Genomic DNA, 19096 nt, shown 5'->3' with positions numbered 1-19096 from the left:
ACTTTGAATATCAGCTTTTATGTTTCCCCAATAAAAATTTTGTCTGATTCGATTATAAGTTTTGGTTATTCCTTTATGTCCCCCGATTTTCGATGAATGAGCTTCTTCAATAATATCTTTTCTTTTTTGAATTTCCGGTATTATTACTAACCCATGACATATTATTAATTTGATTGAAATTCCAAGCAATGTTTTTCGAATTTGATTTAAAATTTCCTCCCATTGAATATTATCTATTTCTTTTGTTTTTGCAACATTTATTATTTTAATTGAATTTTCCTTAATTACTTCTCGTAATTTAAATGTAAGTTTAATTAATGTTTCTCTATTCATCTTTTTTTTAACATCTTTACAAATTAAAACTAAATGAATTTTATTTCCCCTTCTAATGATTTCAATGTTTCCTGATTTACTTTGTTTAATTTTTGGTATTAAATTTTGATTTTGAAGTTGTTTTGATCCTTCGTCACAAGGTTTACCATTCGCGGTTAGAAAATATAAATAATTTTCTCTTCTCATAAATATTTGATCACGACTATTTATTATACTGTGTTTTTGTCCTCGTGTTAATATTTGCTTTTCAGTTCTGTCCAAAGTCTCGTCTGTAATCGTAAGTTCATTGAATATTGTGTCTATATCTTCCTCACTGTCGCTGTCTCTTTCTTCTTTGCTTCGTTCCACCTCTTCTTCTTCCTCGGAGTCGTCATCGTCAGTAACTTGATCTTCCTGGTCGTCTTTCGGGTTGTCGTCGTTGATTCCTTCCTCTGCAATTTTCGTGTGGTCCTCGCAATGATTTACATGGGTAGGCTTATTTTGATAAATTTCATAATTTTCACAATCTTCTGTTAAAGTATTTAGTATTTCTAAAAGATTTGATGGTATAGTTATTTGTGAATTTAAAGTATTTATGTTTTCATTGTCATTAATTAAAGAATTCATGTCATTGCTGTTAATGTTTTCTAAGGATGTTTCTATTTCAAGTGTTTCGTTTTGTGTGTCATTTATAATGTTTGATGATTCTAAAGGTAAAGATTTAGTATTATTTATCTGATTTATTGGATCATTGTGCATTTCTAAAGATTTATTATTATTTATCTGATTTATAGGGTTATTGTGTATTTCTGCATGGACTATATGTTCAATAAACGGCGGTTCTTCTAATTCTTTCTTAGTAAAGGGTATGCTTTCTCCTTCTGATTTCTCTGCATTACGTGTTTGCATTCCTGTAACTACCGGCTCTGGTTCTTCTATCATCATTCCCCTTTTTGGCGAAACTGGCAAAGGTTTAGGATTAGCATTTCTTTGTCTTGCTTCATCATCTTCTGGGCACTCTTCGATTTCATCAAATAAAGGATGTATTGGAAATATATTTGTCACAGGGTTTCTCGATAAAGCATCAGCATTAGCATTTATTTTTCCGGGTTTGTAAATTATTTCATTATCATATTCGGTTAATTTAATTCTCCATCTCGCTAATGTGAAGTGGGATCTTTCAATTTATGCAGCCAGGTTAATGGTTTATGATCGGTTATTAATTTAAATTTTTTACCATAAAGATAAGGCCTAAAATGTTGCGCGGCGTAAACTATTGCTAATAATTCTTTTTCAATTGTAGAATAATTTTTCTCAGTTTTATTTAATACCTTGAAGCGTAACTTATTGGTTGATCTTTCCCTATTTGTCCTTGACTTAAAATTGCACCAATTGCAGTTCCAGATGCATTAGTTGTTAAAAGAAAATGTTTAGTAAAATCAGGATATTGCAATATTGGTTCATGACATAATGCATTTCTCAATATATCAAAGCTTTCTTGCTCTTTGTCCCCCCATTTAAAATCAATGTTTTTCTTTAATAAATTAGTTAATGGTTTAGCTATTTTTGAAAATCCTTGAATAAATCTACGATAATATCCAGCCAATCCAAGAAATTGTTTTATGTTTTTAGCACTCTTTGGAATTGGAAAATTTTGTACTGCTTCTATCTTTTTAGGGTCTGGACGGACTCCGCTTTCCCCTATTATATGTCCTAAATAAGTAACTTCTTTTCTCAAAAATTCACATTTATCTGGTTGTAGCTTTAAATTTGCTTCACGTAATCGTTTAATTAATTTTTCAAATTTAATTGCATGTTTTGTAAGAGAACTTGAGTATAATACTATGTCATCTAAATACATAAAAATTTCGTTACCTTGCATTCCTGTTAACACTAAATCCATTAATCTTTGAAAGGTTGCCGGTGCATTCTTTAATCCAAAAGGCATTCGATCGAATTCATAATGTCCATATGGCGTTGAAAATGCTGTTTTATGACTATCAGCTGGATGCATTTTGATTTGATGAAAACCTGAAGCAAGGTCAAACACCGAGAAATATTTCGCGCCGCCCAGCTGATCCAATCTCTCCATTATGTTTGGAAGTGAATATGCGTCACCTACTGTCTTATCATTTAGGTCGCGGAAATTTAACACCTTTCTCTACCGTTTATTCCCCTTTGAGTCTGGCTTCTTAGGGACTAGCCACACAGGCGTGTTATATGGAGATTTTGACGCCTTAATTATATTCTGATCTAATAATTCATTTACCTGCTTATTTATTTCGTCTTTATGAATTACTGGAAATCTGTATTGTCGTGTATGTATTGGTATTTCATTTACCGTTGGAATTCGATGTTTTAAAACATTTGTATGTTCAAGTTTTTCTCCAGGCAAGTGAAAACAATCTGAACTTTTTTCAATTAATTTTTCAACATGTAATCGTTCTTCAGTATTTAAATGTTCTAGTCCTAATGCTTTAATTATTTTTGCTTTTCTTTCTTCTTTATTTACGTAAAAACAAGATCTTGAACTTGCAGAGTTGAAGCTTTGAAAATTCGGAATTAGAATTGTATCAGAGTTTGAACTTGAATTGGAATCAGAGTTTGAATTTGAATTTGAATTATGAATGGAACTACCTAAGCAGTCCGAGTTTGAATTTGAATTTGAATTAAGAATGGAATTACCTAAGCAGTCCGAGTTTGAATTGGAATTAGAAATTTGCTTTTCAATTGTTTCAAACTCATATATTTTGATTGTTGGTACATATATTCTTTCTTCTTTATCATTCGTATTTATATTACTTGTAGATATGCCCTGTCGTCTTTCACCGTAACTAAAGCATCTCCTAAGTAAATGCCCTTTGTCTCGTTTAATCGCGGTACATATCTTTCTTTTAGATCTGTATTTGCGACGTTAATATGCATTTGTGAAATACATCTCGGAGGAATAATGAAAGTTTCTTTTTTTTCTTCAAAGGGAATATAAGTATCATTCCATTCTAATTGATTTTGCTCATAATTAACTTTTACTTAAAATTGTTTAAAGAAAGTCTGAACCCAAGATCCCATTTTGTGGTATCGGAAAATTATCCTCGACTAAATGAAATACAACTGGACATCCTAAGATATCTATCTGTGCCAGCCCTAAGGTGGTCATATGATGCGTTGTGATTCCACTAAGTTTCAGAATTTCATTTCTGTCCACTATGGTTTCAGGTGTAATAAAATTTTCTTTAATTATATTTGGGCCTGATCCACTGTCTACTAAGAATTTTAATTTTCCCGTAAAATTTGAACTATTTAATTTCACAGATGGTACATCTTCGATGTCAGCTATATTTACTCTTCGATGTCTGATTCTGGTTCCCCCGATACTATTCGTGTGGGACGTATTTTGGCATTTCCCGGGGTCGCCCCTGTCCTCACGGGAATCTGTTCGTTTCCCTGATTTTGTGAATTCTGGCGGAGATTATTATTATATATACGTCTGCGACATTCTTCTAATGTATGCCCGGATTTTTTAGTGTAAATTAATTTAAGAAATAGAATTTAAATCACTTTTATTCAAGGAGACTTTCCTTACAATCTTGGTTTAAGATTCAAATTGCAGTTAAGATCTGTCTTAAGTCAGAATTTTTAAAGACTGTTAGCAATGACAACTACTAATTCCCAACAACAACTGACTATCGATGATTTTTCACTCTTATTTATATTCAAGTGGCAAGAACCCCCCCCCCCCCGCGTGAGCTTCTCACCACTTCTTTATGTTTGGAAGAGGAAGAAGGTCTTATCACTAGATGTAATTTTATCCCTTGTGAACCGCGGCCTGAGAACCGTCTCCCCGTCAGAAATCGGATAATTAATCAATATCGATTCTTTGCTCTTAACATTCTTGGCTATTTTTAGATTGAATTTTGCTCGCACGTAACAATACGGTCCTTTTTTATTAACACTCATCGTTAATCAACGCGTTTTTTGTGATTACGTTGCAATTTACGATTTACATTCAGATCAATAAATAATGATAGTCAAAGGATTACTCAGATTTTTCAATATTATGTATGTATGCGTACATACTAGAGAGTTTTTAGAAGAGAGAAGCGCCAAAAAGTCACGTGACAACGTTCTCATCTGATTGGCTGGTATCACGTAGCTCACATATACATATAAACGAATCTTCTGATTAGCTGACATCAAGGCTAAGTCACGTGACCTGCTGGCGTCTCTCTCTCCTAGAGGTTTTCTAGTACGTATGTACATACATACACACGCAGTCATTACATATTCTCGTTATTTACGGTGTGATCTGCACGTCTACTGCGGAGCGCGGACTGCGTGGTCGGCAGAGTAGCTGGGAATAATCGTTTTGAGTTTGGAGAGAGGAAACTGCTTCTTATATATGCGCTCTTTTTCTCTTACTCTCACTCTCTCGCTCTCCTCTCTAGAGCCAGAAATGGCGGGAATCCCGGCCTGGCACCCCGGCATGCGGCAGTGTGTGATTGTGTAGCAGTGAAGCTGATGTGAGAACAATAATATTCTCGAAAGAACTTGCAAGAGTTATAAAAGTAGCGTAGAAAAAAGGTTAAAAAGTGCTCTATTTTCGAGAGGAATTCGCTGCTGTTTTATTGTCTCTCGAGTGTTATACTTGTTTACTTATTAACAGTATAATACTTTTATCGTAAAAATGAAAGATAACGAGTGCGTTATTAATAGAATTCATCAACGAGGATTATAAAGTCGCAGTAGGCTACTTGTCGTGGCTTCAAAATGAAACGTTACGAAATAAAGAAGCACTAAAAAAAGTTATTGATAAAAAAGAAGAAAGTTGCAATTAATTGGCCCGTAAATTGCGAAATTGCTCCTGCATCGAAAATGCACAAAAAAGTACGAAATTGCTCGTGGAAATCCCACGTTGTACATATTTTGTCGTTTGGGGGTAAGTTTTTATATGAACTAATAACATAATCTGTATAACCTATACATATAGAGTACACTTTTATATATAATACCCACATATAGCAACATCTGAGATTGTGTTGCTATGTGCATGGGTATGTCGCCTCACATTTTTATGGTTTAACAATAATGTAATTACTTTTAGTTTACATATTTAATTGCGTATATTAAATATATTTCTACAATTTTCTGATTATATTTTCTTATTATATTTCTTATTAAAAAATATAAATATAATATTATATTTCTTATTATATTTTTTAAAAGTAAGACATTTTCTTCTATTACACTCAAAAATATTTTCTCTTCTCTTTGAATGTAACATTTACATTAAAAACATTATATTTAATATTAAAGCGACACAAAATAGTACCTAATAAATACAGATATATATAACTGGAGTACGGACAAGAGCTTTACAAGCTCTTGCTCGTGTTCTTAGAAACATTTCTTATTTGTACTCTATATACATCCTGCTGAAAGAAAGAAGTCGCTAAAAAGTCGCTGAAAATTTTCTCTAAAAATGTAATGCAATTGAAACCGTTTTTAGAGAATTTTTATAAAAATATGTTTCAAAATTTCTGTAAATTTCTACAAAATCTCTAAAGTTGTTTAAAAAATTATGATTAAAACAAAATTTTAATTTTGTAGAGAATTCAAGAGATTCTCAGATATAAAATTTTTTTTGAAAAATTTTTGAAAACGCTTTTAATTTCAAGATATTTTCAAAGTTTAACAGCTTTTTTCTAGTAGGGTATGCACAAACACAATATTTTCAAGTCAATAATTCCAAATTTTATTTTTAAATCATATTTATAATTTTTAGAATAGACCAAAATGTGTAAGCAGTGTGATAACGTATTAAAATTTGAAATTCTACACCCATCAAAAAGTGATGGAAAAGTGCTAAAACGAAAAAGTTTAGAAAACCTGGAGACAATTTCTGAAGATGGAGACTCTATTGAACATGGCTTAAAAAAAAGTTGAACGGTAAAACCTAAAAAATGTTTATGCTTATACAATTTTCACCAACGGTTTTTTTTAATTTTATTAATATTGTTAAAGTTTTTATAATTTTGTTGAATTTTACCGCTTCTTTGCTATTTTTGCTAAATTAATTTTACTCATTTTCAAGAAATTTTATTGAACATTATCAACAATTACATTAATTATATATTTAATTATTACTTTATAGAAATTATTTTTTTTCTTTATTTCTCTAAAAATACAACGTTTTCGCTAATTTGAAGAAAATTTTGCTTATTTTTCTGAAATCATAGTTTTAGAGTAAAATATTAGAAAAATTTGCCAAGGAAATATCCAAGGTGATGCGGTGTAAAAGTAGCGATTCTCATCAATTAAAAATAATCATTTTTAAAATAAATCTTAATATTTCTTATGAATTTCAAATTGATTCAATTTAAATTGATATCAATCATGGTCAATATATTTTTTATTACAATAAATTGATAGAAATAATTAAATATTATTGATAGCGATTTATTTTAACAAAAGTTAATCGATTTAAAAAGCAACTATATATATTGAGATTTAGTTTAGAAGTATATTTCCTATTGATTGAAATTACTCATTTCTACCAAGGTTGTTAGTATAAATTTTTTTTATGTTACATAATTTTAGGAAAAAAAGAAAACTTCAAAATTACGAGAAACTGCCAAAAAAACAGTAGAAAGCAACATTGTAGGAGCACTGAATATTAAGAAAGATAAATTTCAAGATGTAAATATAATAAGTGTTATTAATTCGAATTGAATACATTATCAGAGTTATTATTTTCATACAAACATATTATGTGGTTAAAAGGAAATTGCGAACACTTGGAAATAAATGAGTGACTGGCAACGAACGGCAAACCTTTACTCCGCTTTAATTTTAGAGAAGATTTCAGTCCTTTTTTTTTACGAAGGTTTGGTTCCGGGGAACGTTTATTGCTGTACCTGTCATCACGTATACATTGTACTATAGCAGGTCTCTAAATGTGTAATAGAAAGATCAATTCATCTTTTATGATTAAATAATTACAAACATGCAGTTTTAATAAAGAATGAATCGCACATGTAACAAAATTTGTAATCTTGAAAATTACGTAATATGTGCCGGATATAACTCATTTTTCATAAGATTTTACTATTACATGTAAGATTAATATAAGATTTTATTAATATGAGATTTTGATATTGTAAATATTATCTAATTTTCTAAATTAGAAATTTTGTTAATTGTGTTACTTTTGAATTTTTATTAAATAACACTTTTATAATTATTTATTAATAAAAAAAGTTAATTTCTTTATTGAATAAGATATATGGAATATATATATAGGTGTAGTAGAAACGCAACAGAATGTATACATTAATATATAGTGTGAGAATTAATAAAGCCTGAACAATGATTGTGAACCGGAACCAAATCTCCATAAATGAGAAAAGATAGAGATAGTACAGAAGCTCTCCTCACAATTAAAATAGAAAAAAATTTTGTTGTTTGCACTCATTTATGTTTGCAATTTGGTCGTGGCCACGCGGTATTTTATTTCACTTAATTGAATATGTGACATTTTATTGAAATTTAGGATAATACCCCGACAGAATCATCCGATGATTCAAGTATTGACGAACATGTATCAAAACACGTTATGTCAAAAACAAATATTTTGCACAAGCAGGAAGTGAAGAAATTAAAAGACGAGATTTTTTTACTTAAAAAAATTATAAAGTATTCGGAAGGTAAAAATACAATTTTACATATACATAAATACAACGAAGTTTTTAAAAACATTTAAACATAACTGTCTACTACCACGTTACAAGACTACTTCGTTATATTTTCTTACATATAATAGATAGAGGAGATATTTTTATATCGTCGCCATTGAATTGGATTGGCATCAGTTTCTGGATATCTTTATATATAGCCAGACTCTTTTGCTTAAATTATGTATGTGAGAGTGTCAGCGCTAAGGTAAATCTATTCATAATTTATAAAATATGTATATACAGGATGTCATATTTAGAACATTACATTTAATAACTCATAAAGGTTGATGAAAAAATATGTGTCAGATGAAGTTCGAGTTTGAAGGGGGTCAATAAACAATCTTATTAAATTTTGGGACCGATGCTCGTGTTAACTCCAGTAGAAAAAATTCAAGTCAAATTTTTTAAATAAAAATTCCTATTTTTTATTGTATCATCGTTTTCTACTAATTAATTTGAACGAGTTTTTCTGAAACATTTTTTATTTGCCTAATATTTTTTTAGATATTCAAGGAAAACTTGGTAACTTCCACAATATTTAGCTTACAATATCACGATAACTGCTTATCGAAGGAAAAAGTGATACAGGACATTTTAACTTGATTTGGTCTCAAGAATATGATGTTGCAATAGTCCCTCCATATAGTCCCTTTTAAACACTTGTGTATACAGAATTATTTAAAAAAGTTGAGGTACTACAACAACTTTTATGGAGACTATTACAACAGCATATAACATTCATATAACATATGTATTATACATGTATACATATATAGATGTACTTATTTATTTATTGCAAATTATCTGTTTTAATTAACAAATCAATTAACAGATTCTCTTCGGTATGCTGACATTCGTGACGAGGTAACATAAGTTTCAATAATAAGAAACAACTGAAATAAATTGTTTACATTAAATTAACAATAACTCTGTGCAGATTTACCAGTTTACATTACAAACAATACATCATTCATTGAAATTCACTGGACTAGGTCTCTTCTATTTTGGCAATGGCTTTTTAAGAAAAGTTTGTTTCCATATCTATTTTATTAAATCTTATGTACTTCTTTTTCTTATGTACTAAATTATAAAATATAAGTCAATGAATTTTATTATCATGTCTTAGATAACATTTTTACTACTAATTTATTTTGTAATAATTATGTCAAATCAACATTCGAAAAGCTATTGTAAAATTTGTCTCGTACGATTTATCTTTTATCTTTTATCTTTTATATTAAAAGTTAATTAACTTGTTTTCCAGTTTTTTCGACAATTATGACGTATGTGATCATCATAATCCAGTCGAAAGTATCTAAGACATCTGTGATCTATTAAGAAGAAATAATCAAATTGATATTTCGAAAGAATATAGCAAAAGATCCAACACACAACGATTGTTTCTTGCAAAATAAGAATGTATTTTTCTATTCTGTCGATACCTTGCGAATAATATGTTGATACTATAGCAATGTTGTATTATTATTAGAATGTGCAATTTCTTCAAGTTTTATTACGTGCTAATTGCATGGATAATTTCAGATTCGTTATTTTATTACCGACAACAATATAAGAACAAAATAGTGGTTTTGATTAAATAAAACAATAATGCATATAAAAATGATTGTAAATTATTTTTACTTCTCAGTATTATCCATCTAAAAAATCTTACAGTAAAATCCATACTGTTAATCCAATAAATTTTCGAAATAATAAATTTAAATTTTACTTTAATAAAATATAATATTCATCAAAAGAATGTAATAAATGAAAAAAAACATAATATTTTCTTTTAGTTTTTCGTCTGGAAGTCTGGACTCTCACCACTATTATTTTTATGGCGCAAATGAATTTTATTCCTGTATGGATCAAAATAAAGAAAGATAATAGAACATATTACAGCAAGTAGTAAGACTCATGTATGCAATTATGAAAAATTTTTCATTTCTTTTCTAATTTATTATTCAATATTTCTATTTAATATTATAATTTTTTAAAGTTATATAAAGTGTAAATAATTACAATTAATTTATTATTTTTTATATATTTTGATTAATGCCTCGTATACATATTATACATTTATCACATTAATTTATATTATATATCTATGAATTGTATGCATCCATTTCTATTAAACAAGAGCTCTTTTAGCATTTGTAAATCATAACCTTATTGATGAATATTAAGTAATATCTATATGAAATGAAGGATTTCTTTTATTTGAAATATTAATGCATATTGATCATGGAGTCATGTACGTTTACAAATTGATTTGTTGTTTATTCTAAATTTATAACTACTTTATCTCTTATATAATTTTAGTAAAAATTTTAATACAAAGTTAATAATCTTAATTGAAGAATGTTTGCAAGTAAGAAACATTTTATCATTATTAGCATTAATGGTCAAGAGACATAGATCAACTATACGTACTACATTATTGTGTACATATAGGGGAAAGTTAACAAATGTATAACGCTAATGCATCAATCTATTTATTATTCTATCGCCTTGTTAACGAATTATGTATCGGCTCGAAACAGTCAAACAGATGTCAGTTTACGGTAGAAATTACGATTGTGGTAAATATGTTGACTACTATAGAAGAAGCTCTACATATAAGCACATTACAAATAAAAAGTATTATTAAGTCTAATTAACAAAATTTTAGTTTAAGTTTTTATATACATATATTAAAATCTTTATATACATACAGTAATTTAATTCAATGTTTAGAAAATTAATTGCTTAAAGTTTTTAATTTTGTCCGTTTTATAATTGACTTTCATATAACAGACTAAATAGTAACAATTTAAATTGTAATCTTTTAAAGAGACAAGTTTAAAACACATTAAAATTAAATAATCATATTTCTTTTAAGTTAACAATTTATTTGCGTCCTATTTCACTTTTTTTAGATTTCGGAATAATCAGATATTCTTTAGAGCATAGATAACTTTGATACGCCGTAACTCCATGAAGAACAAATCGTATAAACCTCATCTTTTTTTTAATTTGTATTGAAAGTCCGTGTTTTATGATGGTTATCAAGACATTAGTAAAAAAAAATTCATTTCGCCATATAGTGCGTCAAATTATGCAATATCTTTAGATACATAATTTACTCTTGAAAAGTACGGACGATAGAAAGGGAAAGGATCTATTAAATGCTCTTTAAAGTACAGACTTCATTCTTTAGAATAAAAAAAGCTTTCAATTACGACAATTTTTTGTGGAATTATGCTTATTGGAGTTATATGCAAAATTTTGATATAAATTTACTATGTTGTGATAATTTTTTGTTGACCAGTGTATTTTAATTGAGCAATGTCCATAAGCTAAAAACTATTTATTTATTATTCATTAATAGTATTAGGGTCAAGATCAACTATGTCATTAGGTACGTTTATGGATTCAAATAATATATAGCGCTAATGTATTGATCTATAAATTCTTCAGTCATCTTGATGAACTAGCTATGTCGGCTAAATAAAGTTCAACAGATATACAATTTCATACAATTTCAGTTTACAATAGAAACTACGATAATCAAGAGGTATGGTGACTACCATAGAACAAGCTTTACGTCCTTTGTTCCTGATCTGTCATATTCTCGGTTTGAGTGTTCACATTTCAGGGAAACTTTATTTAAGTATATTCTACAGTGTGATATTGTGGAGCGTTTACAGTTACCTTTCTTATTATGTGATGATCGCACTTAAAGTGGAAAAAATTTTTCTGGCAACCTCTATTGTAATTAATGATGGATTTAACTATTTGATCGTTATTATATCTATTATTATGAGTTTATATCAACATAAGGTACATATGCTTATATATTCAACGCTTACATAATAATCTGTGAAAGCCGGTTAATCTATTATAATTCTTTATAAACAAAAGTATATAATTAACTAAATAGTTTTTACATAAGTACGATTTACATTAAACAGATTGTATTTTTTCTCAATATATTGTCCAGAAATTGCAGATGTTCATAAAAAAACTTGCTGCTGTAGATGATACGTTGGAAGAATTAGGCACTCCTAAAATATATCAAAAGTTGCATGTATATATAAAAAAGGTATTAATTGGATGGTTAGTGTGTAGCCAACTGATCAATATAAATGATATGATATGGTGGTTTCACACAATGAAGAGTTATTGGTGCATGATCATACCTCATATCACGAACAATTTTCGCCACACCAACGTGTTTGTGGATTTAATATTTACAATTTATCTATGGTTTGTATATTATTTAAAATATTTAACTATATATATTGTATACTTTTATTTATTAAATTATATATGTGTAATTAGTTTTAGTTAAAATATATTTTAAAAATAAGTTTTTGGTGCAAAGCATATGATATTTTTTAGAGATTTAATCTTTCTTAATAAAGATAATTTAGTGATAAATATATAATCCACATATAATTTAGAAAATAAAATAGTGTTCCATATAGTATTCTTACAAATATAATATTGTAATATAATATAAATAGCAAAATATATTCTTTTGAAGCTACTTAATTGTAGCGTATTCTTCATAAAATTTGGAATTGTACAATTTTTCTTTTGTAGGTACATTGGCACTAGATTTGATAAATTAAATGAACACATGAGATGTTTGCTATTGAAAGAGAAATATAGTGTAAGATGTACATGGAGAAAGGCAGTGCGACCCATTCGTCGATATATCATGTGTATTAATAATTACAAGTCTGTGTTGTGGACGACAATGTAAATCAATACACAAACGTACCTGGATAGATTACTGATTTTCGTCTGATCTAGCATTACCTGAAATTGTTGCAGTTAGGATTTGGCAGAAATTTGAGATTTATTTAGATAAAATAATTCACTTAAATTAAAAAAAATAGTTTTTTTCAATTTAATGTTTCTTTATGCTTTTATCAATAATTTATATGTTTCGATAGGCATCTTCATTTGGAATTGTGTCAACTTGCTCGAAAATTAAACGCAATGTTTGAAATACAGATGACTATGGAAATGGCAGCTTATTTGATATTTTTGATAAGATTATTTCGTTATACTTTCATACATATAACAACAGATAAATTCATATCATCATTATCATCATATTTGGATTGGATTGATATTTATATTTGGGTGTCTTTATATGTGGCCAGGGTTTTCTGCTTAAATTATGTTTGCGAAAGTGTTAGCGCGAAGGTAAATCTGTATATAATTTATAGTGTAAATATATGTATAAAAGTATACACATATTCTTATTTATTATATTTATGGCAAATTATTTATTTTAGTCTAACGAAATGAATACAATAATTCATCAATTAACAGATTCTCTTCAATATGCCGATATTCGCGACGAGGTAAAGTAACTTTCTCTTCCAATAATAGGAGGCAATTATTAAAATAAATTATTAAAACTAAAATAACAATCATTCTGTGCAGATTTACCAGTTTACACTACAAATAATACACCACCCATTGACATTCTCTGGACTAGGTCTCTTCCAATTTGGCAATAGCTGTTTGCGAAAAGTTTGTTTCTGTATTTATTTCATTAAATCTTCCATTTGTTGCATATGTTGCACTTACTGATAAAACATACGTTAGCAAATTTTACTATCACCGCTTAGATAAAGTTTTGTTAGTATTTTTTGACGTACTGGAAGTATAAATCGACATACAAAGAATCAATCTAGAATATTATTATATCTTTATTTATCTTTTATCGAAAGTAATGCCCGCATTGAAGATTAATCAACACAACTTCTTTCAGTTCTTCATGACAATTTTGACGTTTATGATTATCGTAATCCAAATGCCTGGTGCGTCTAATACATATATGGGTTTTTAAGAATATGACCAAATAAATAATATCCCCTAAAAATCCCCTAAAGAGATATTAATTAGTACAATACAACACACAAAAATTTTTTATTATTTATAAGTAAAAAATATATTCTCAAAAAACTGCATGTATTTTGTCAATATCTTGCGAATAGTGTGTAAATTGTTATTATCACTGCGCAAATTGAAATTGCAAATTATTTACTTCTCAAAAGTACTTATCGAAAGAATCCTACTATAAAATCCTTAACAAATTCTCGCGCTTTAGTAAACTTTGTATTCACATTAATAAAATATTGTGCTGTTCATCAGAAATGTATTGCAAGTAGATAACAATAAAATATATGTCTATACTTTTATTAATTTTAAAAATATTCCACTTTTCCTGTTTCTTCTCTTTCCATGTAATTTCACTATGTCGGCACGTGGAAAAAACTGCATTATATAAACTAACTTTAGCAAAAAAAATATCAAATAAATTTGCATCATACACTATAAACAAGTCATACGTAAATTAAAAATAGCATTTGAGTTATTAAGTACTGACATGCAAGATTCAGTAATGACTCATTTCTTTCGTATTAGAAAATAGATCGATTATTTCAATATGGGTAAGTGCCAAATAAAATATATATTGCAATTACGAAGATCCACTGTCACGCTGGAACTTGGCACTTGGCATTCCTGTTAAATGAGCTTAAACATGCAGTCAGTGTAAACTTTTAATAGTGATAATCATGGTGACCACTATCCAACAGGTGTTGCAACCTTTTTTTATTTTGTGCTTTATCACTGGTTTAGACTTTTACCCCATCAGAAAACAGCCGAGAATTCAATGGACTGTAAACTTAAGTATTTTATATTCTTTGACAATTTGGTTTGCTTATATCTACGTCCTTTATTTTATAACTATTAGTACAATAAGAGGAATACTAACCACATTAGGGGAAATCATTCACGAGATTAGCACATTCACCACGATTGTGTCTGCAATTTTGTGTCATTATCATCGAAAGGTATAATTCAAAATTTTGTTGTATTTATATACAGGGTATACGACATAATGTGGGACACACTTCAGGAGTAAATTCAGGATCCTAAAATAACAAAAAATTAATATAAACAAACTTATGCTTGAAATCGCTTTGTTTCCAAGTTGTAGCTATTTCTATTATGACAACTCTGCGACTCTTAAACAAAAATAATTTGCAGTTCATAACAATACATTTCATGATTTTCAAGTATCGTACATTTCATACGATAAAAGCATAATTACCTCGCATATATCTTAAAATTACCTTACAGATTTGAAATATTACTTGATTACTTGTTTCAGAGATTTACAATATGTTTAAAAAAGCTTGCAATTGTGGACGATTCCTTAGAAGAGCTGGGCACTCCAAAAATGTATCAAAAAATGCATATGTGGTCAAAAATAGTGATAATAGGGTGGCTCATGCTCAGCCTTTTTACAAATTATTACGACTCGTTGTGGTGGCTAAAAGAAAGTGGAAACGTATATATATCTTACGCATTAAATCATTCCGTACATATTAATACATTGGTGGATTTATTATTTATATCGATTTTATGGTTTGTATAATACAATATCTTGATTATTTAGTTATGATAAGTTTATGTATTCTTATTTATACACTAATATTTTGTCATCTGTAAAGATGTTTTTTGTGATTCCCTCGTTTATCAATCAAATCCGATTAAAATTAACATGTAAATATTAGCAATTTGAGTAAACAATTTTGTGAAGTTTTTTGTGATTTGACAGTGATATTATTTCATATTAGTAATTGTAATTCTTAATATAATTTTTCTAAATAAAAAAATAAAATTAAATATACTTCGTAAAAAAGTTATCAAATATATATATTATTGATGTTTTGTTGTACATTGTACAATTTATTGTCTGAATAGGTACGTCGGCACCAGATTTGATAAAGTGAACGAGCATATGCAGTATCTATTAGTGAGAGAAGAACATGGGCTGAGATGTACATGGGAAAAACCTGTGATTGTTCATCGATATATCTTGTATACTGATAATTATAAACGAACATTATGGATCTTAATGTAAATCAATATACATTCATATACATAGTTAAGGGAGAGGATGGAATTGAAAAATCATAATTATTATAATATATTAAAGTTATAGCATGCAGTGTGTGTGTGTGTGTGTGTGTGTGTGTGTGTGTGTGTGTGTGTGTGTGTGTGTGTGTGTGTGTGTGTGTGTGTGTGTGTTTATTTTGTATAAAAAGATATAAAATGTATAAACTTAGTGTTTTTTTAATATATTTTTAGCACATATAATAGGGGTATCAGAGTAAGATTGAAAATAAAATTTAATAATAACTGTATATAGTTCAGAAGAATATTTTTGTTTGAGATTTATAGTCTCAAATATATTAACTACTCTCATCAGCGCATACAATCTCTTGTTTTTAGAAACTTACATTAGATATATTCATAAATTATTTATATATCTTTAATTGTGCCAAAAACCACTTACTTCTAAAATAAAAAAAATTTATATTTTAATTAAATCACATGCACTTTTCATCCTCAATAAATTATTATTAAATTGAAAAAATTTTATTTTAGATAGTAATAAAATTAATAAATTAAAACAATTATTTAAATTTTCATACTTATATGCCATAAGTTTTTGCATAATAACATATATCTTTCAACAGGCACGTACATTTAGAATTATGTCGTCTTGCTCGTGAATTAAACATGATATTTGGAATACAAATGACTCTCGAAATGACATCCTGCTTCTTATACTTAATAACATTGTGCGTTTGGTTATGCCGGATGGTAATGAGAGAATATAACAATGAAGAGTATAAAAGTATATATTCTATATACTCTTATTTTAGACAAAGCACATGGTTTCTTTTATTTTTATTAAAGCTCTATACTGTAAATTACATGTGCGAGAATGTTTCTTTAAAGGTAAAGTCACACAATTCACAAATATTTAGTCTATAATAAATTAATAAATTCCAAATTTTAGGCTAATCAAATTGACAAAATAATTCATAAATTGTCAAGTACTCTTCGGTATGCAGATGTTTGGAAAGAGGTAATAATAAATAACAAATAATAAACACTATAAGTGTAAGAATAAATATAATAAATTAAATAAACCATAATGTTATTATATACAGATTTGTCAGTTTACTTTGCAAATAACATACCATCGATTAAAATTTACTGGAATGGGTCTCTTCTATTTTGGAAATTCATTTTTGCGAAAGGTACAATGCATTTATCCTGTTCATTCTGTTTTATATTTTGTAGATTAGTTTAAAAAATTAATCATTAAAATTGTTGGTAATACTTTTCTTTCATAAGTTATTTGGTATTTTATAAATTTTATAATTATCTTGTACACATGTGAAATTTAATAAAAACAATGTAAAAAGTTAATTGATATATTTTATTTCAGTTGGGCACGACAATTGTAACTTTCGTAATCATTATGAGACAAATGAAAATAACATAAGTACTTATCTGATAATTTTTCTTCAAGAAAATAAGGAAGCTAATTTCTTGTCAAGCCTATAGCATATAAATTAATCAAAATTGTTCTTTGTAATTGTTTAAATATCACTCACTTAATGTACTAATATAATAATAATAAAATAATATCATGAAATTCGTATGCGACGATATGATCAAATACCATTCCATTTTCGTGATGAATATAACGTTTGCACTGTGTGAACTTTTCAACAGTACAATTTTAATAGTTATAGTACGTGGAATTTGAAGAGTTTTGATCAGATCATGGTTGATACCATAGAAAAGACTTTGAATCCCCTTTTCTTAGCTAGTTTTATCTTCGGTTGTGGAATTCTTAGATATCCGCTAGACCAACCGAGATATTGCTTAAGCATTTTCTATATATTAACAGTGTGGAGTGTTCATGCCTGTGCGATTTATTATGTAAAAATTCAATATTCTCTGACTTTTTCTAATAGTTTTCCAGGTTCCCTTATAATAATAATAAATTTATTTGTGATAATGATATCTATGATTATCATTGTTCGCGAACACGAGGTATAGTTTCTCTGTATAATGTTATCATTTTATTGGTGTAATATCAAAAACGAAGTAAATAACGCACAATGCCACTTCTTAATTTAGGATTAACTAACTTCATCATTACTTATTTGAAAATGTGATAAAATAAAGTTTTGTGCCATTGGATTATATTTTCTGCATTAATTAATTGTTGCCAAAGCTTGTATAGTCAATAAATGTTGTTTTCAATATATCTTCTGTCTGATAACTCAATAAAATCTTGATATAATTTTTATCATACACACACTGCCTTATGCATTGGTATCGTTATTAGTATATTTTATGTATATTTATTTGAAAGAAAGATTGTCATAATTCTATATTTTCTCTTGCTGCTCAGAAATTCCGCACATGTATAAGAAAATTCGATCTTGTAAACGATACATTGGAAGAACTCGGAATGCCTAAAGAATATCATAAATTGAGAAATTTGATGAAATGTGCCTTGATTGGCCTTGATTACGTGGTTTCTCATGGCGTGCGCATCATGGACTTTTGATTCTTTAATGTGCATAAACTTATTTAATGAAACAAGGGCCATGATGGTCCCTATCGTTATGGATTATAGTTTACATATTATTACCATTATAGATATAATGTTTATGCTTCTTTTAAGGTTCGCAAATCTTACTTTGCTGCAATTATTTAACGACAATATTTTTTAGTAAAAGTATACGGATTCAGAAATTTGAAATGCACTTTCTATAAAATTCCTATAAAATTTTGTAATTTTAGACAGAAGAAGAAAATAATTAAGAACCTTCATTTTTTGCGTTATCTACTCGTCTTTACTTTATTATGCACTTTAATTACTGTTTTCTAAATATATTTTAAATTGCAGACATATTATTCTGGATAAAATAAATGATTATATTGTACAACAGAAACAGAAAACTGTGGACTAACTAAGATACAAATGGAAAAAGTCTCTTGTCGTTAACAGTCACATTGTCCAAAATGCTGAGAGTCGCAAACGTATATTATTTACCGTAATGTAAATTGATACACGTACGCTAATGTAACACCAAAAAATTGCAAAAAATAATTTTATTAATTAAATGTATTTGATTTATTATATATATATATATATATATATA

At 28.1% G+C, this 19096-nt stretch overlaps 1 protein-coding gene and 1 long non-coding RNA gene across 3 annotated transcripts in view; one reads left to right on the top strand and one right to left on the bottom strand.

Moving 5' to 3' along the window:
* The first annotated feature begins 4172 nt into the window (after nt 1–4172).
* LOC143907286 (uncharacterized) lies at nt 4173–19026 on the top strand. The gene is made up of 20 exons (XM_077423962.1): nt 4173–4832; nt 5026–5248; nt 6095–6258; nt 6910–8015; nt 8132–8250; nt 8550–8737; nt 8878–8909; nt 8983–9072; nt 9310–11867; nt 12028–12293; nt 12633–12791; nt 12989–13244; nt 13337–13405; nt 13488–13577; nt 15226–15482; nt 15822–15977; nt 16601–16865; nt 16927–16995; nt 17081–17170; nt 17362–19026. The coding sequence occupies exons 9-20, from the start codon at nt 11604–11606 to the stop codon at nt 17416–17418; spliced, it is 1998 nt and encodes a 665-aa protein (XP_077280088.1). The 5' UTR covers nt 4173–4832; nt 5026–5248; nt 6095–6258; nt 6910–8015; nt 8132–8250; nt 8550–8737; nt 8878–8909; nt 8983–9072; nt 9310–11603; the 3' UTR covers nt 17419–19026.
* Nucleotides 11656–19096, bottom strand: part of LOC143907289 (uncharacterized) — a 25662-nt gene continuing 18221 nt past the window's right edge. For both annotated transcript variants that reach the window (XR_013259821.1, XR_013259822.1), the window contains 4 exons: nt 13635–15387; nt 13494–13564; nt 12814–12851; nt 11656–12091 (listed from right to left, as the gene is read on the bottom strand). This is a non-coding gene — a long non-coding RNA (uncharacterized LOC143907289). The remainder of the gene's footprint in view (nt 12092–12813; nt 12852–13493; nt 13565–13634; nt 15388–19096) is intronic.

This window comes from Temnothorax americanus, unplaced genomic scaffold (genome assembly GCF_048541705.1).
Source record: "Temnothorax americanus isolate GAGA-0224 unplaced genomic scaffold, ASM4854170v1 Scaffold8, whole genome shotgun sequence".
NCBI classification, from domain to species: domain Eukaryota; kingdom Metazoa; phylum Arthropoda; class Insecta; order Hymenoptera; family Formicidae; genus Temnothorax; species Temnothorax americanus.
This window is presented reverse-complemented; position numbering and strand designations above follow the sequence as displayed.

Bases quoted from the DNA above. Each gene is read 5' to 3' on its own strand.
- LOC143907286 (XM_077423962.1), top strand. From the start codon at position 11,604: ATGGTGACTACCATAGAACAAGCTTTACGTCCTTTGTTCCTGATCTGT. The intron at 16,996-17,080 runs GTAATAATAAAT...TATTATATACAG, and splicing joins ATGCAGATGTTTGGAAAGAG to ATTTGTCAGTTTACTTTGCA. The intron at 17,171-17,361 runs GTACAATGCATT...ATTTTATTTCAG, and splicing joins GAAATTCATTTTTGCGAAAG to TTGGGCACGACAATTGTAAC.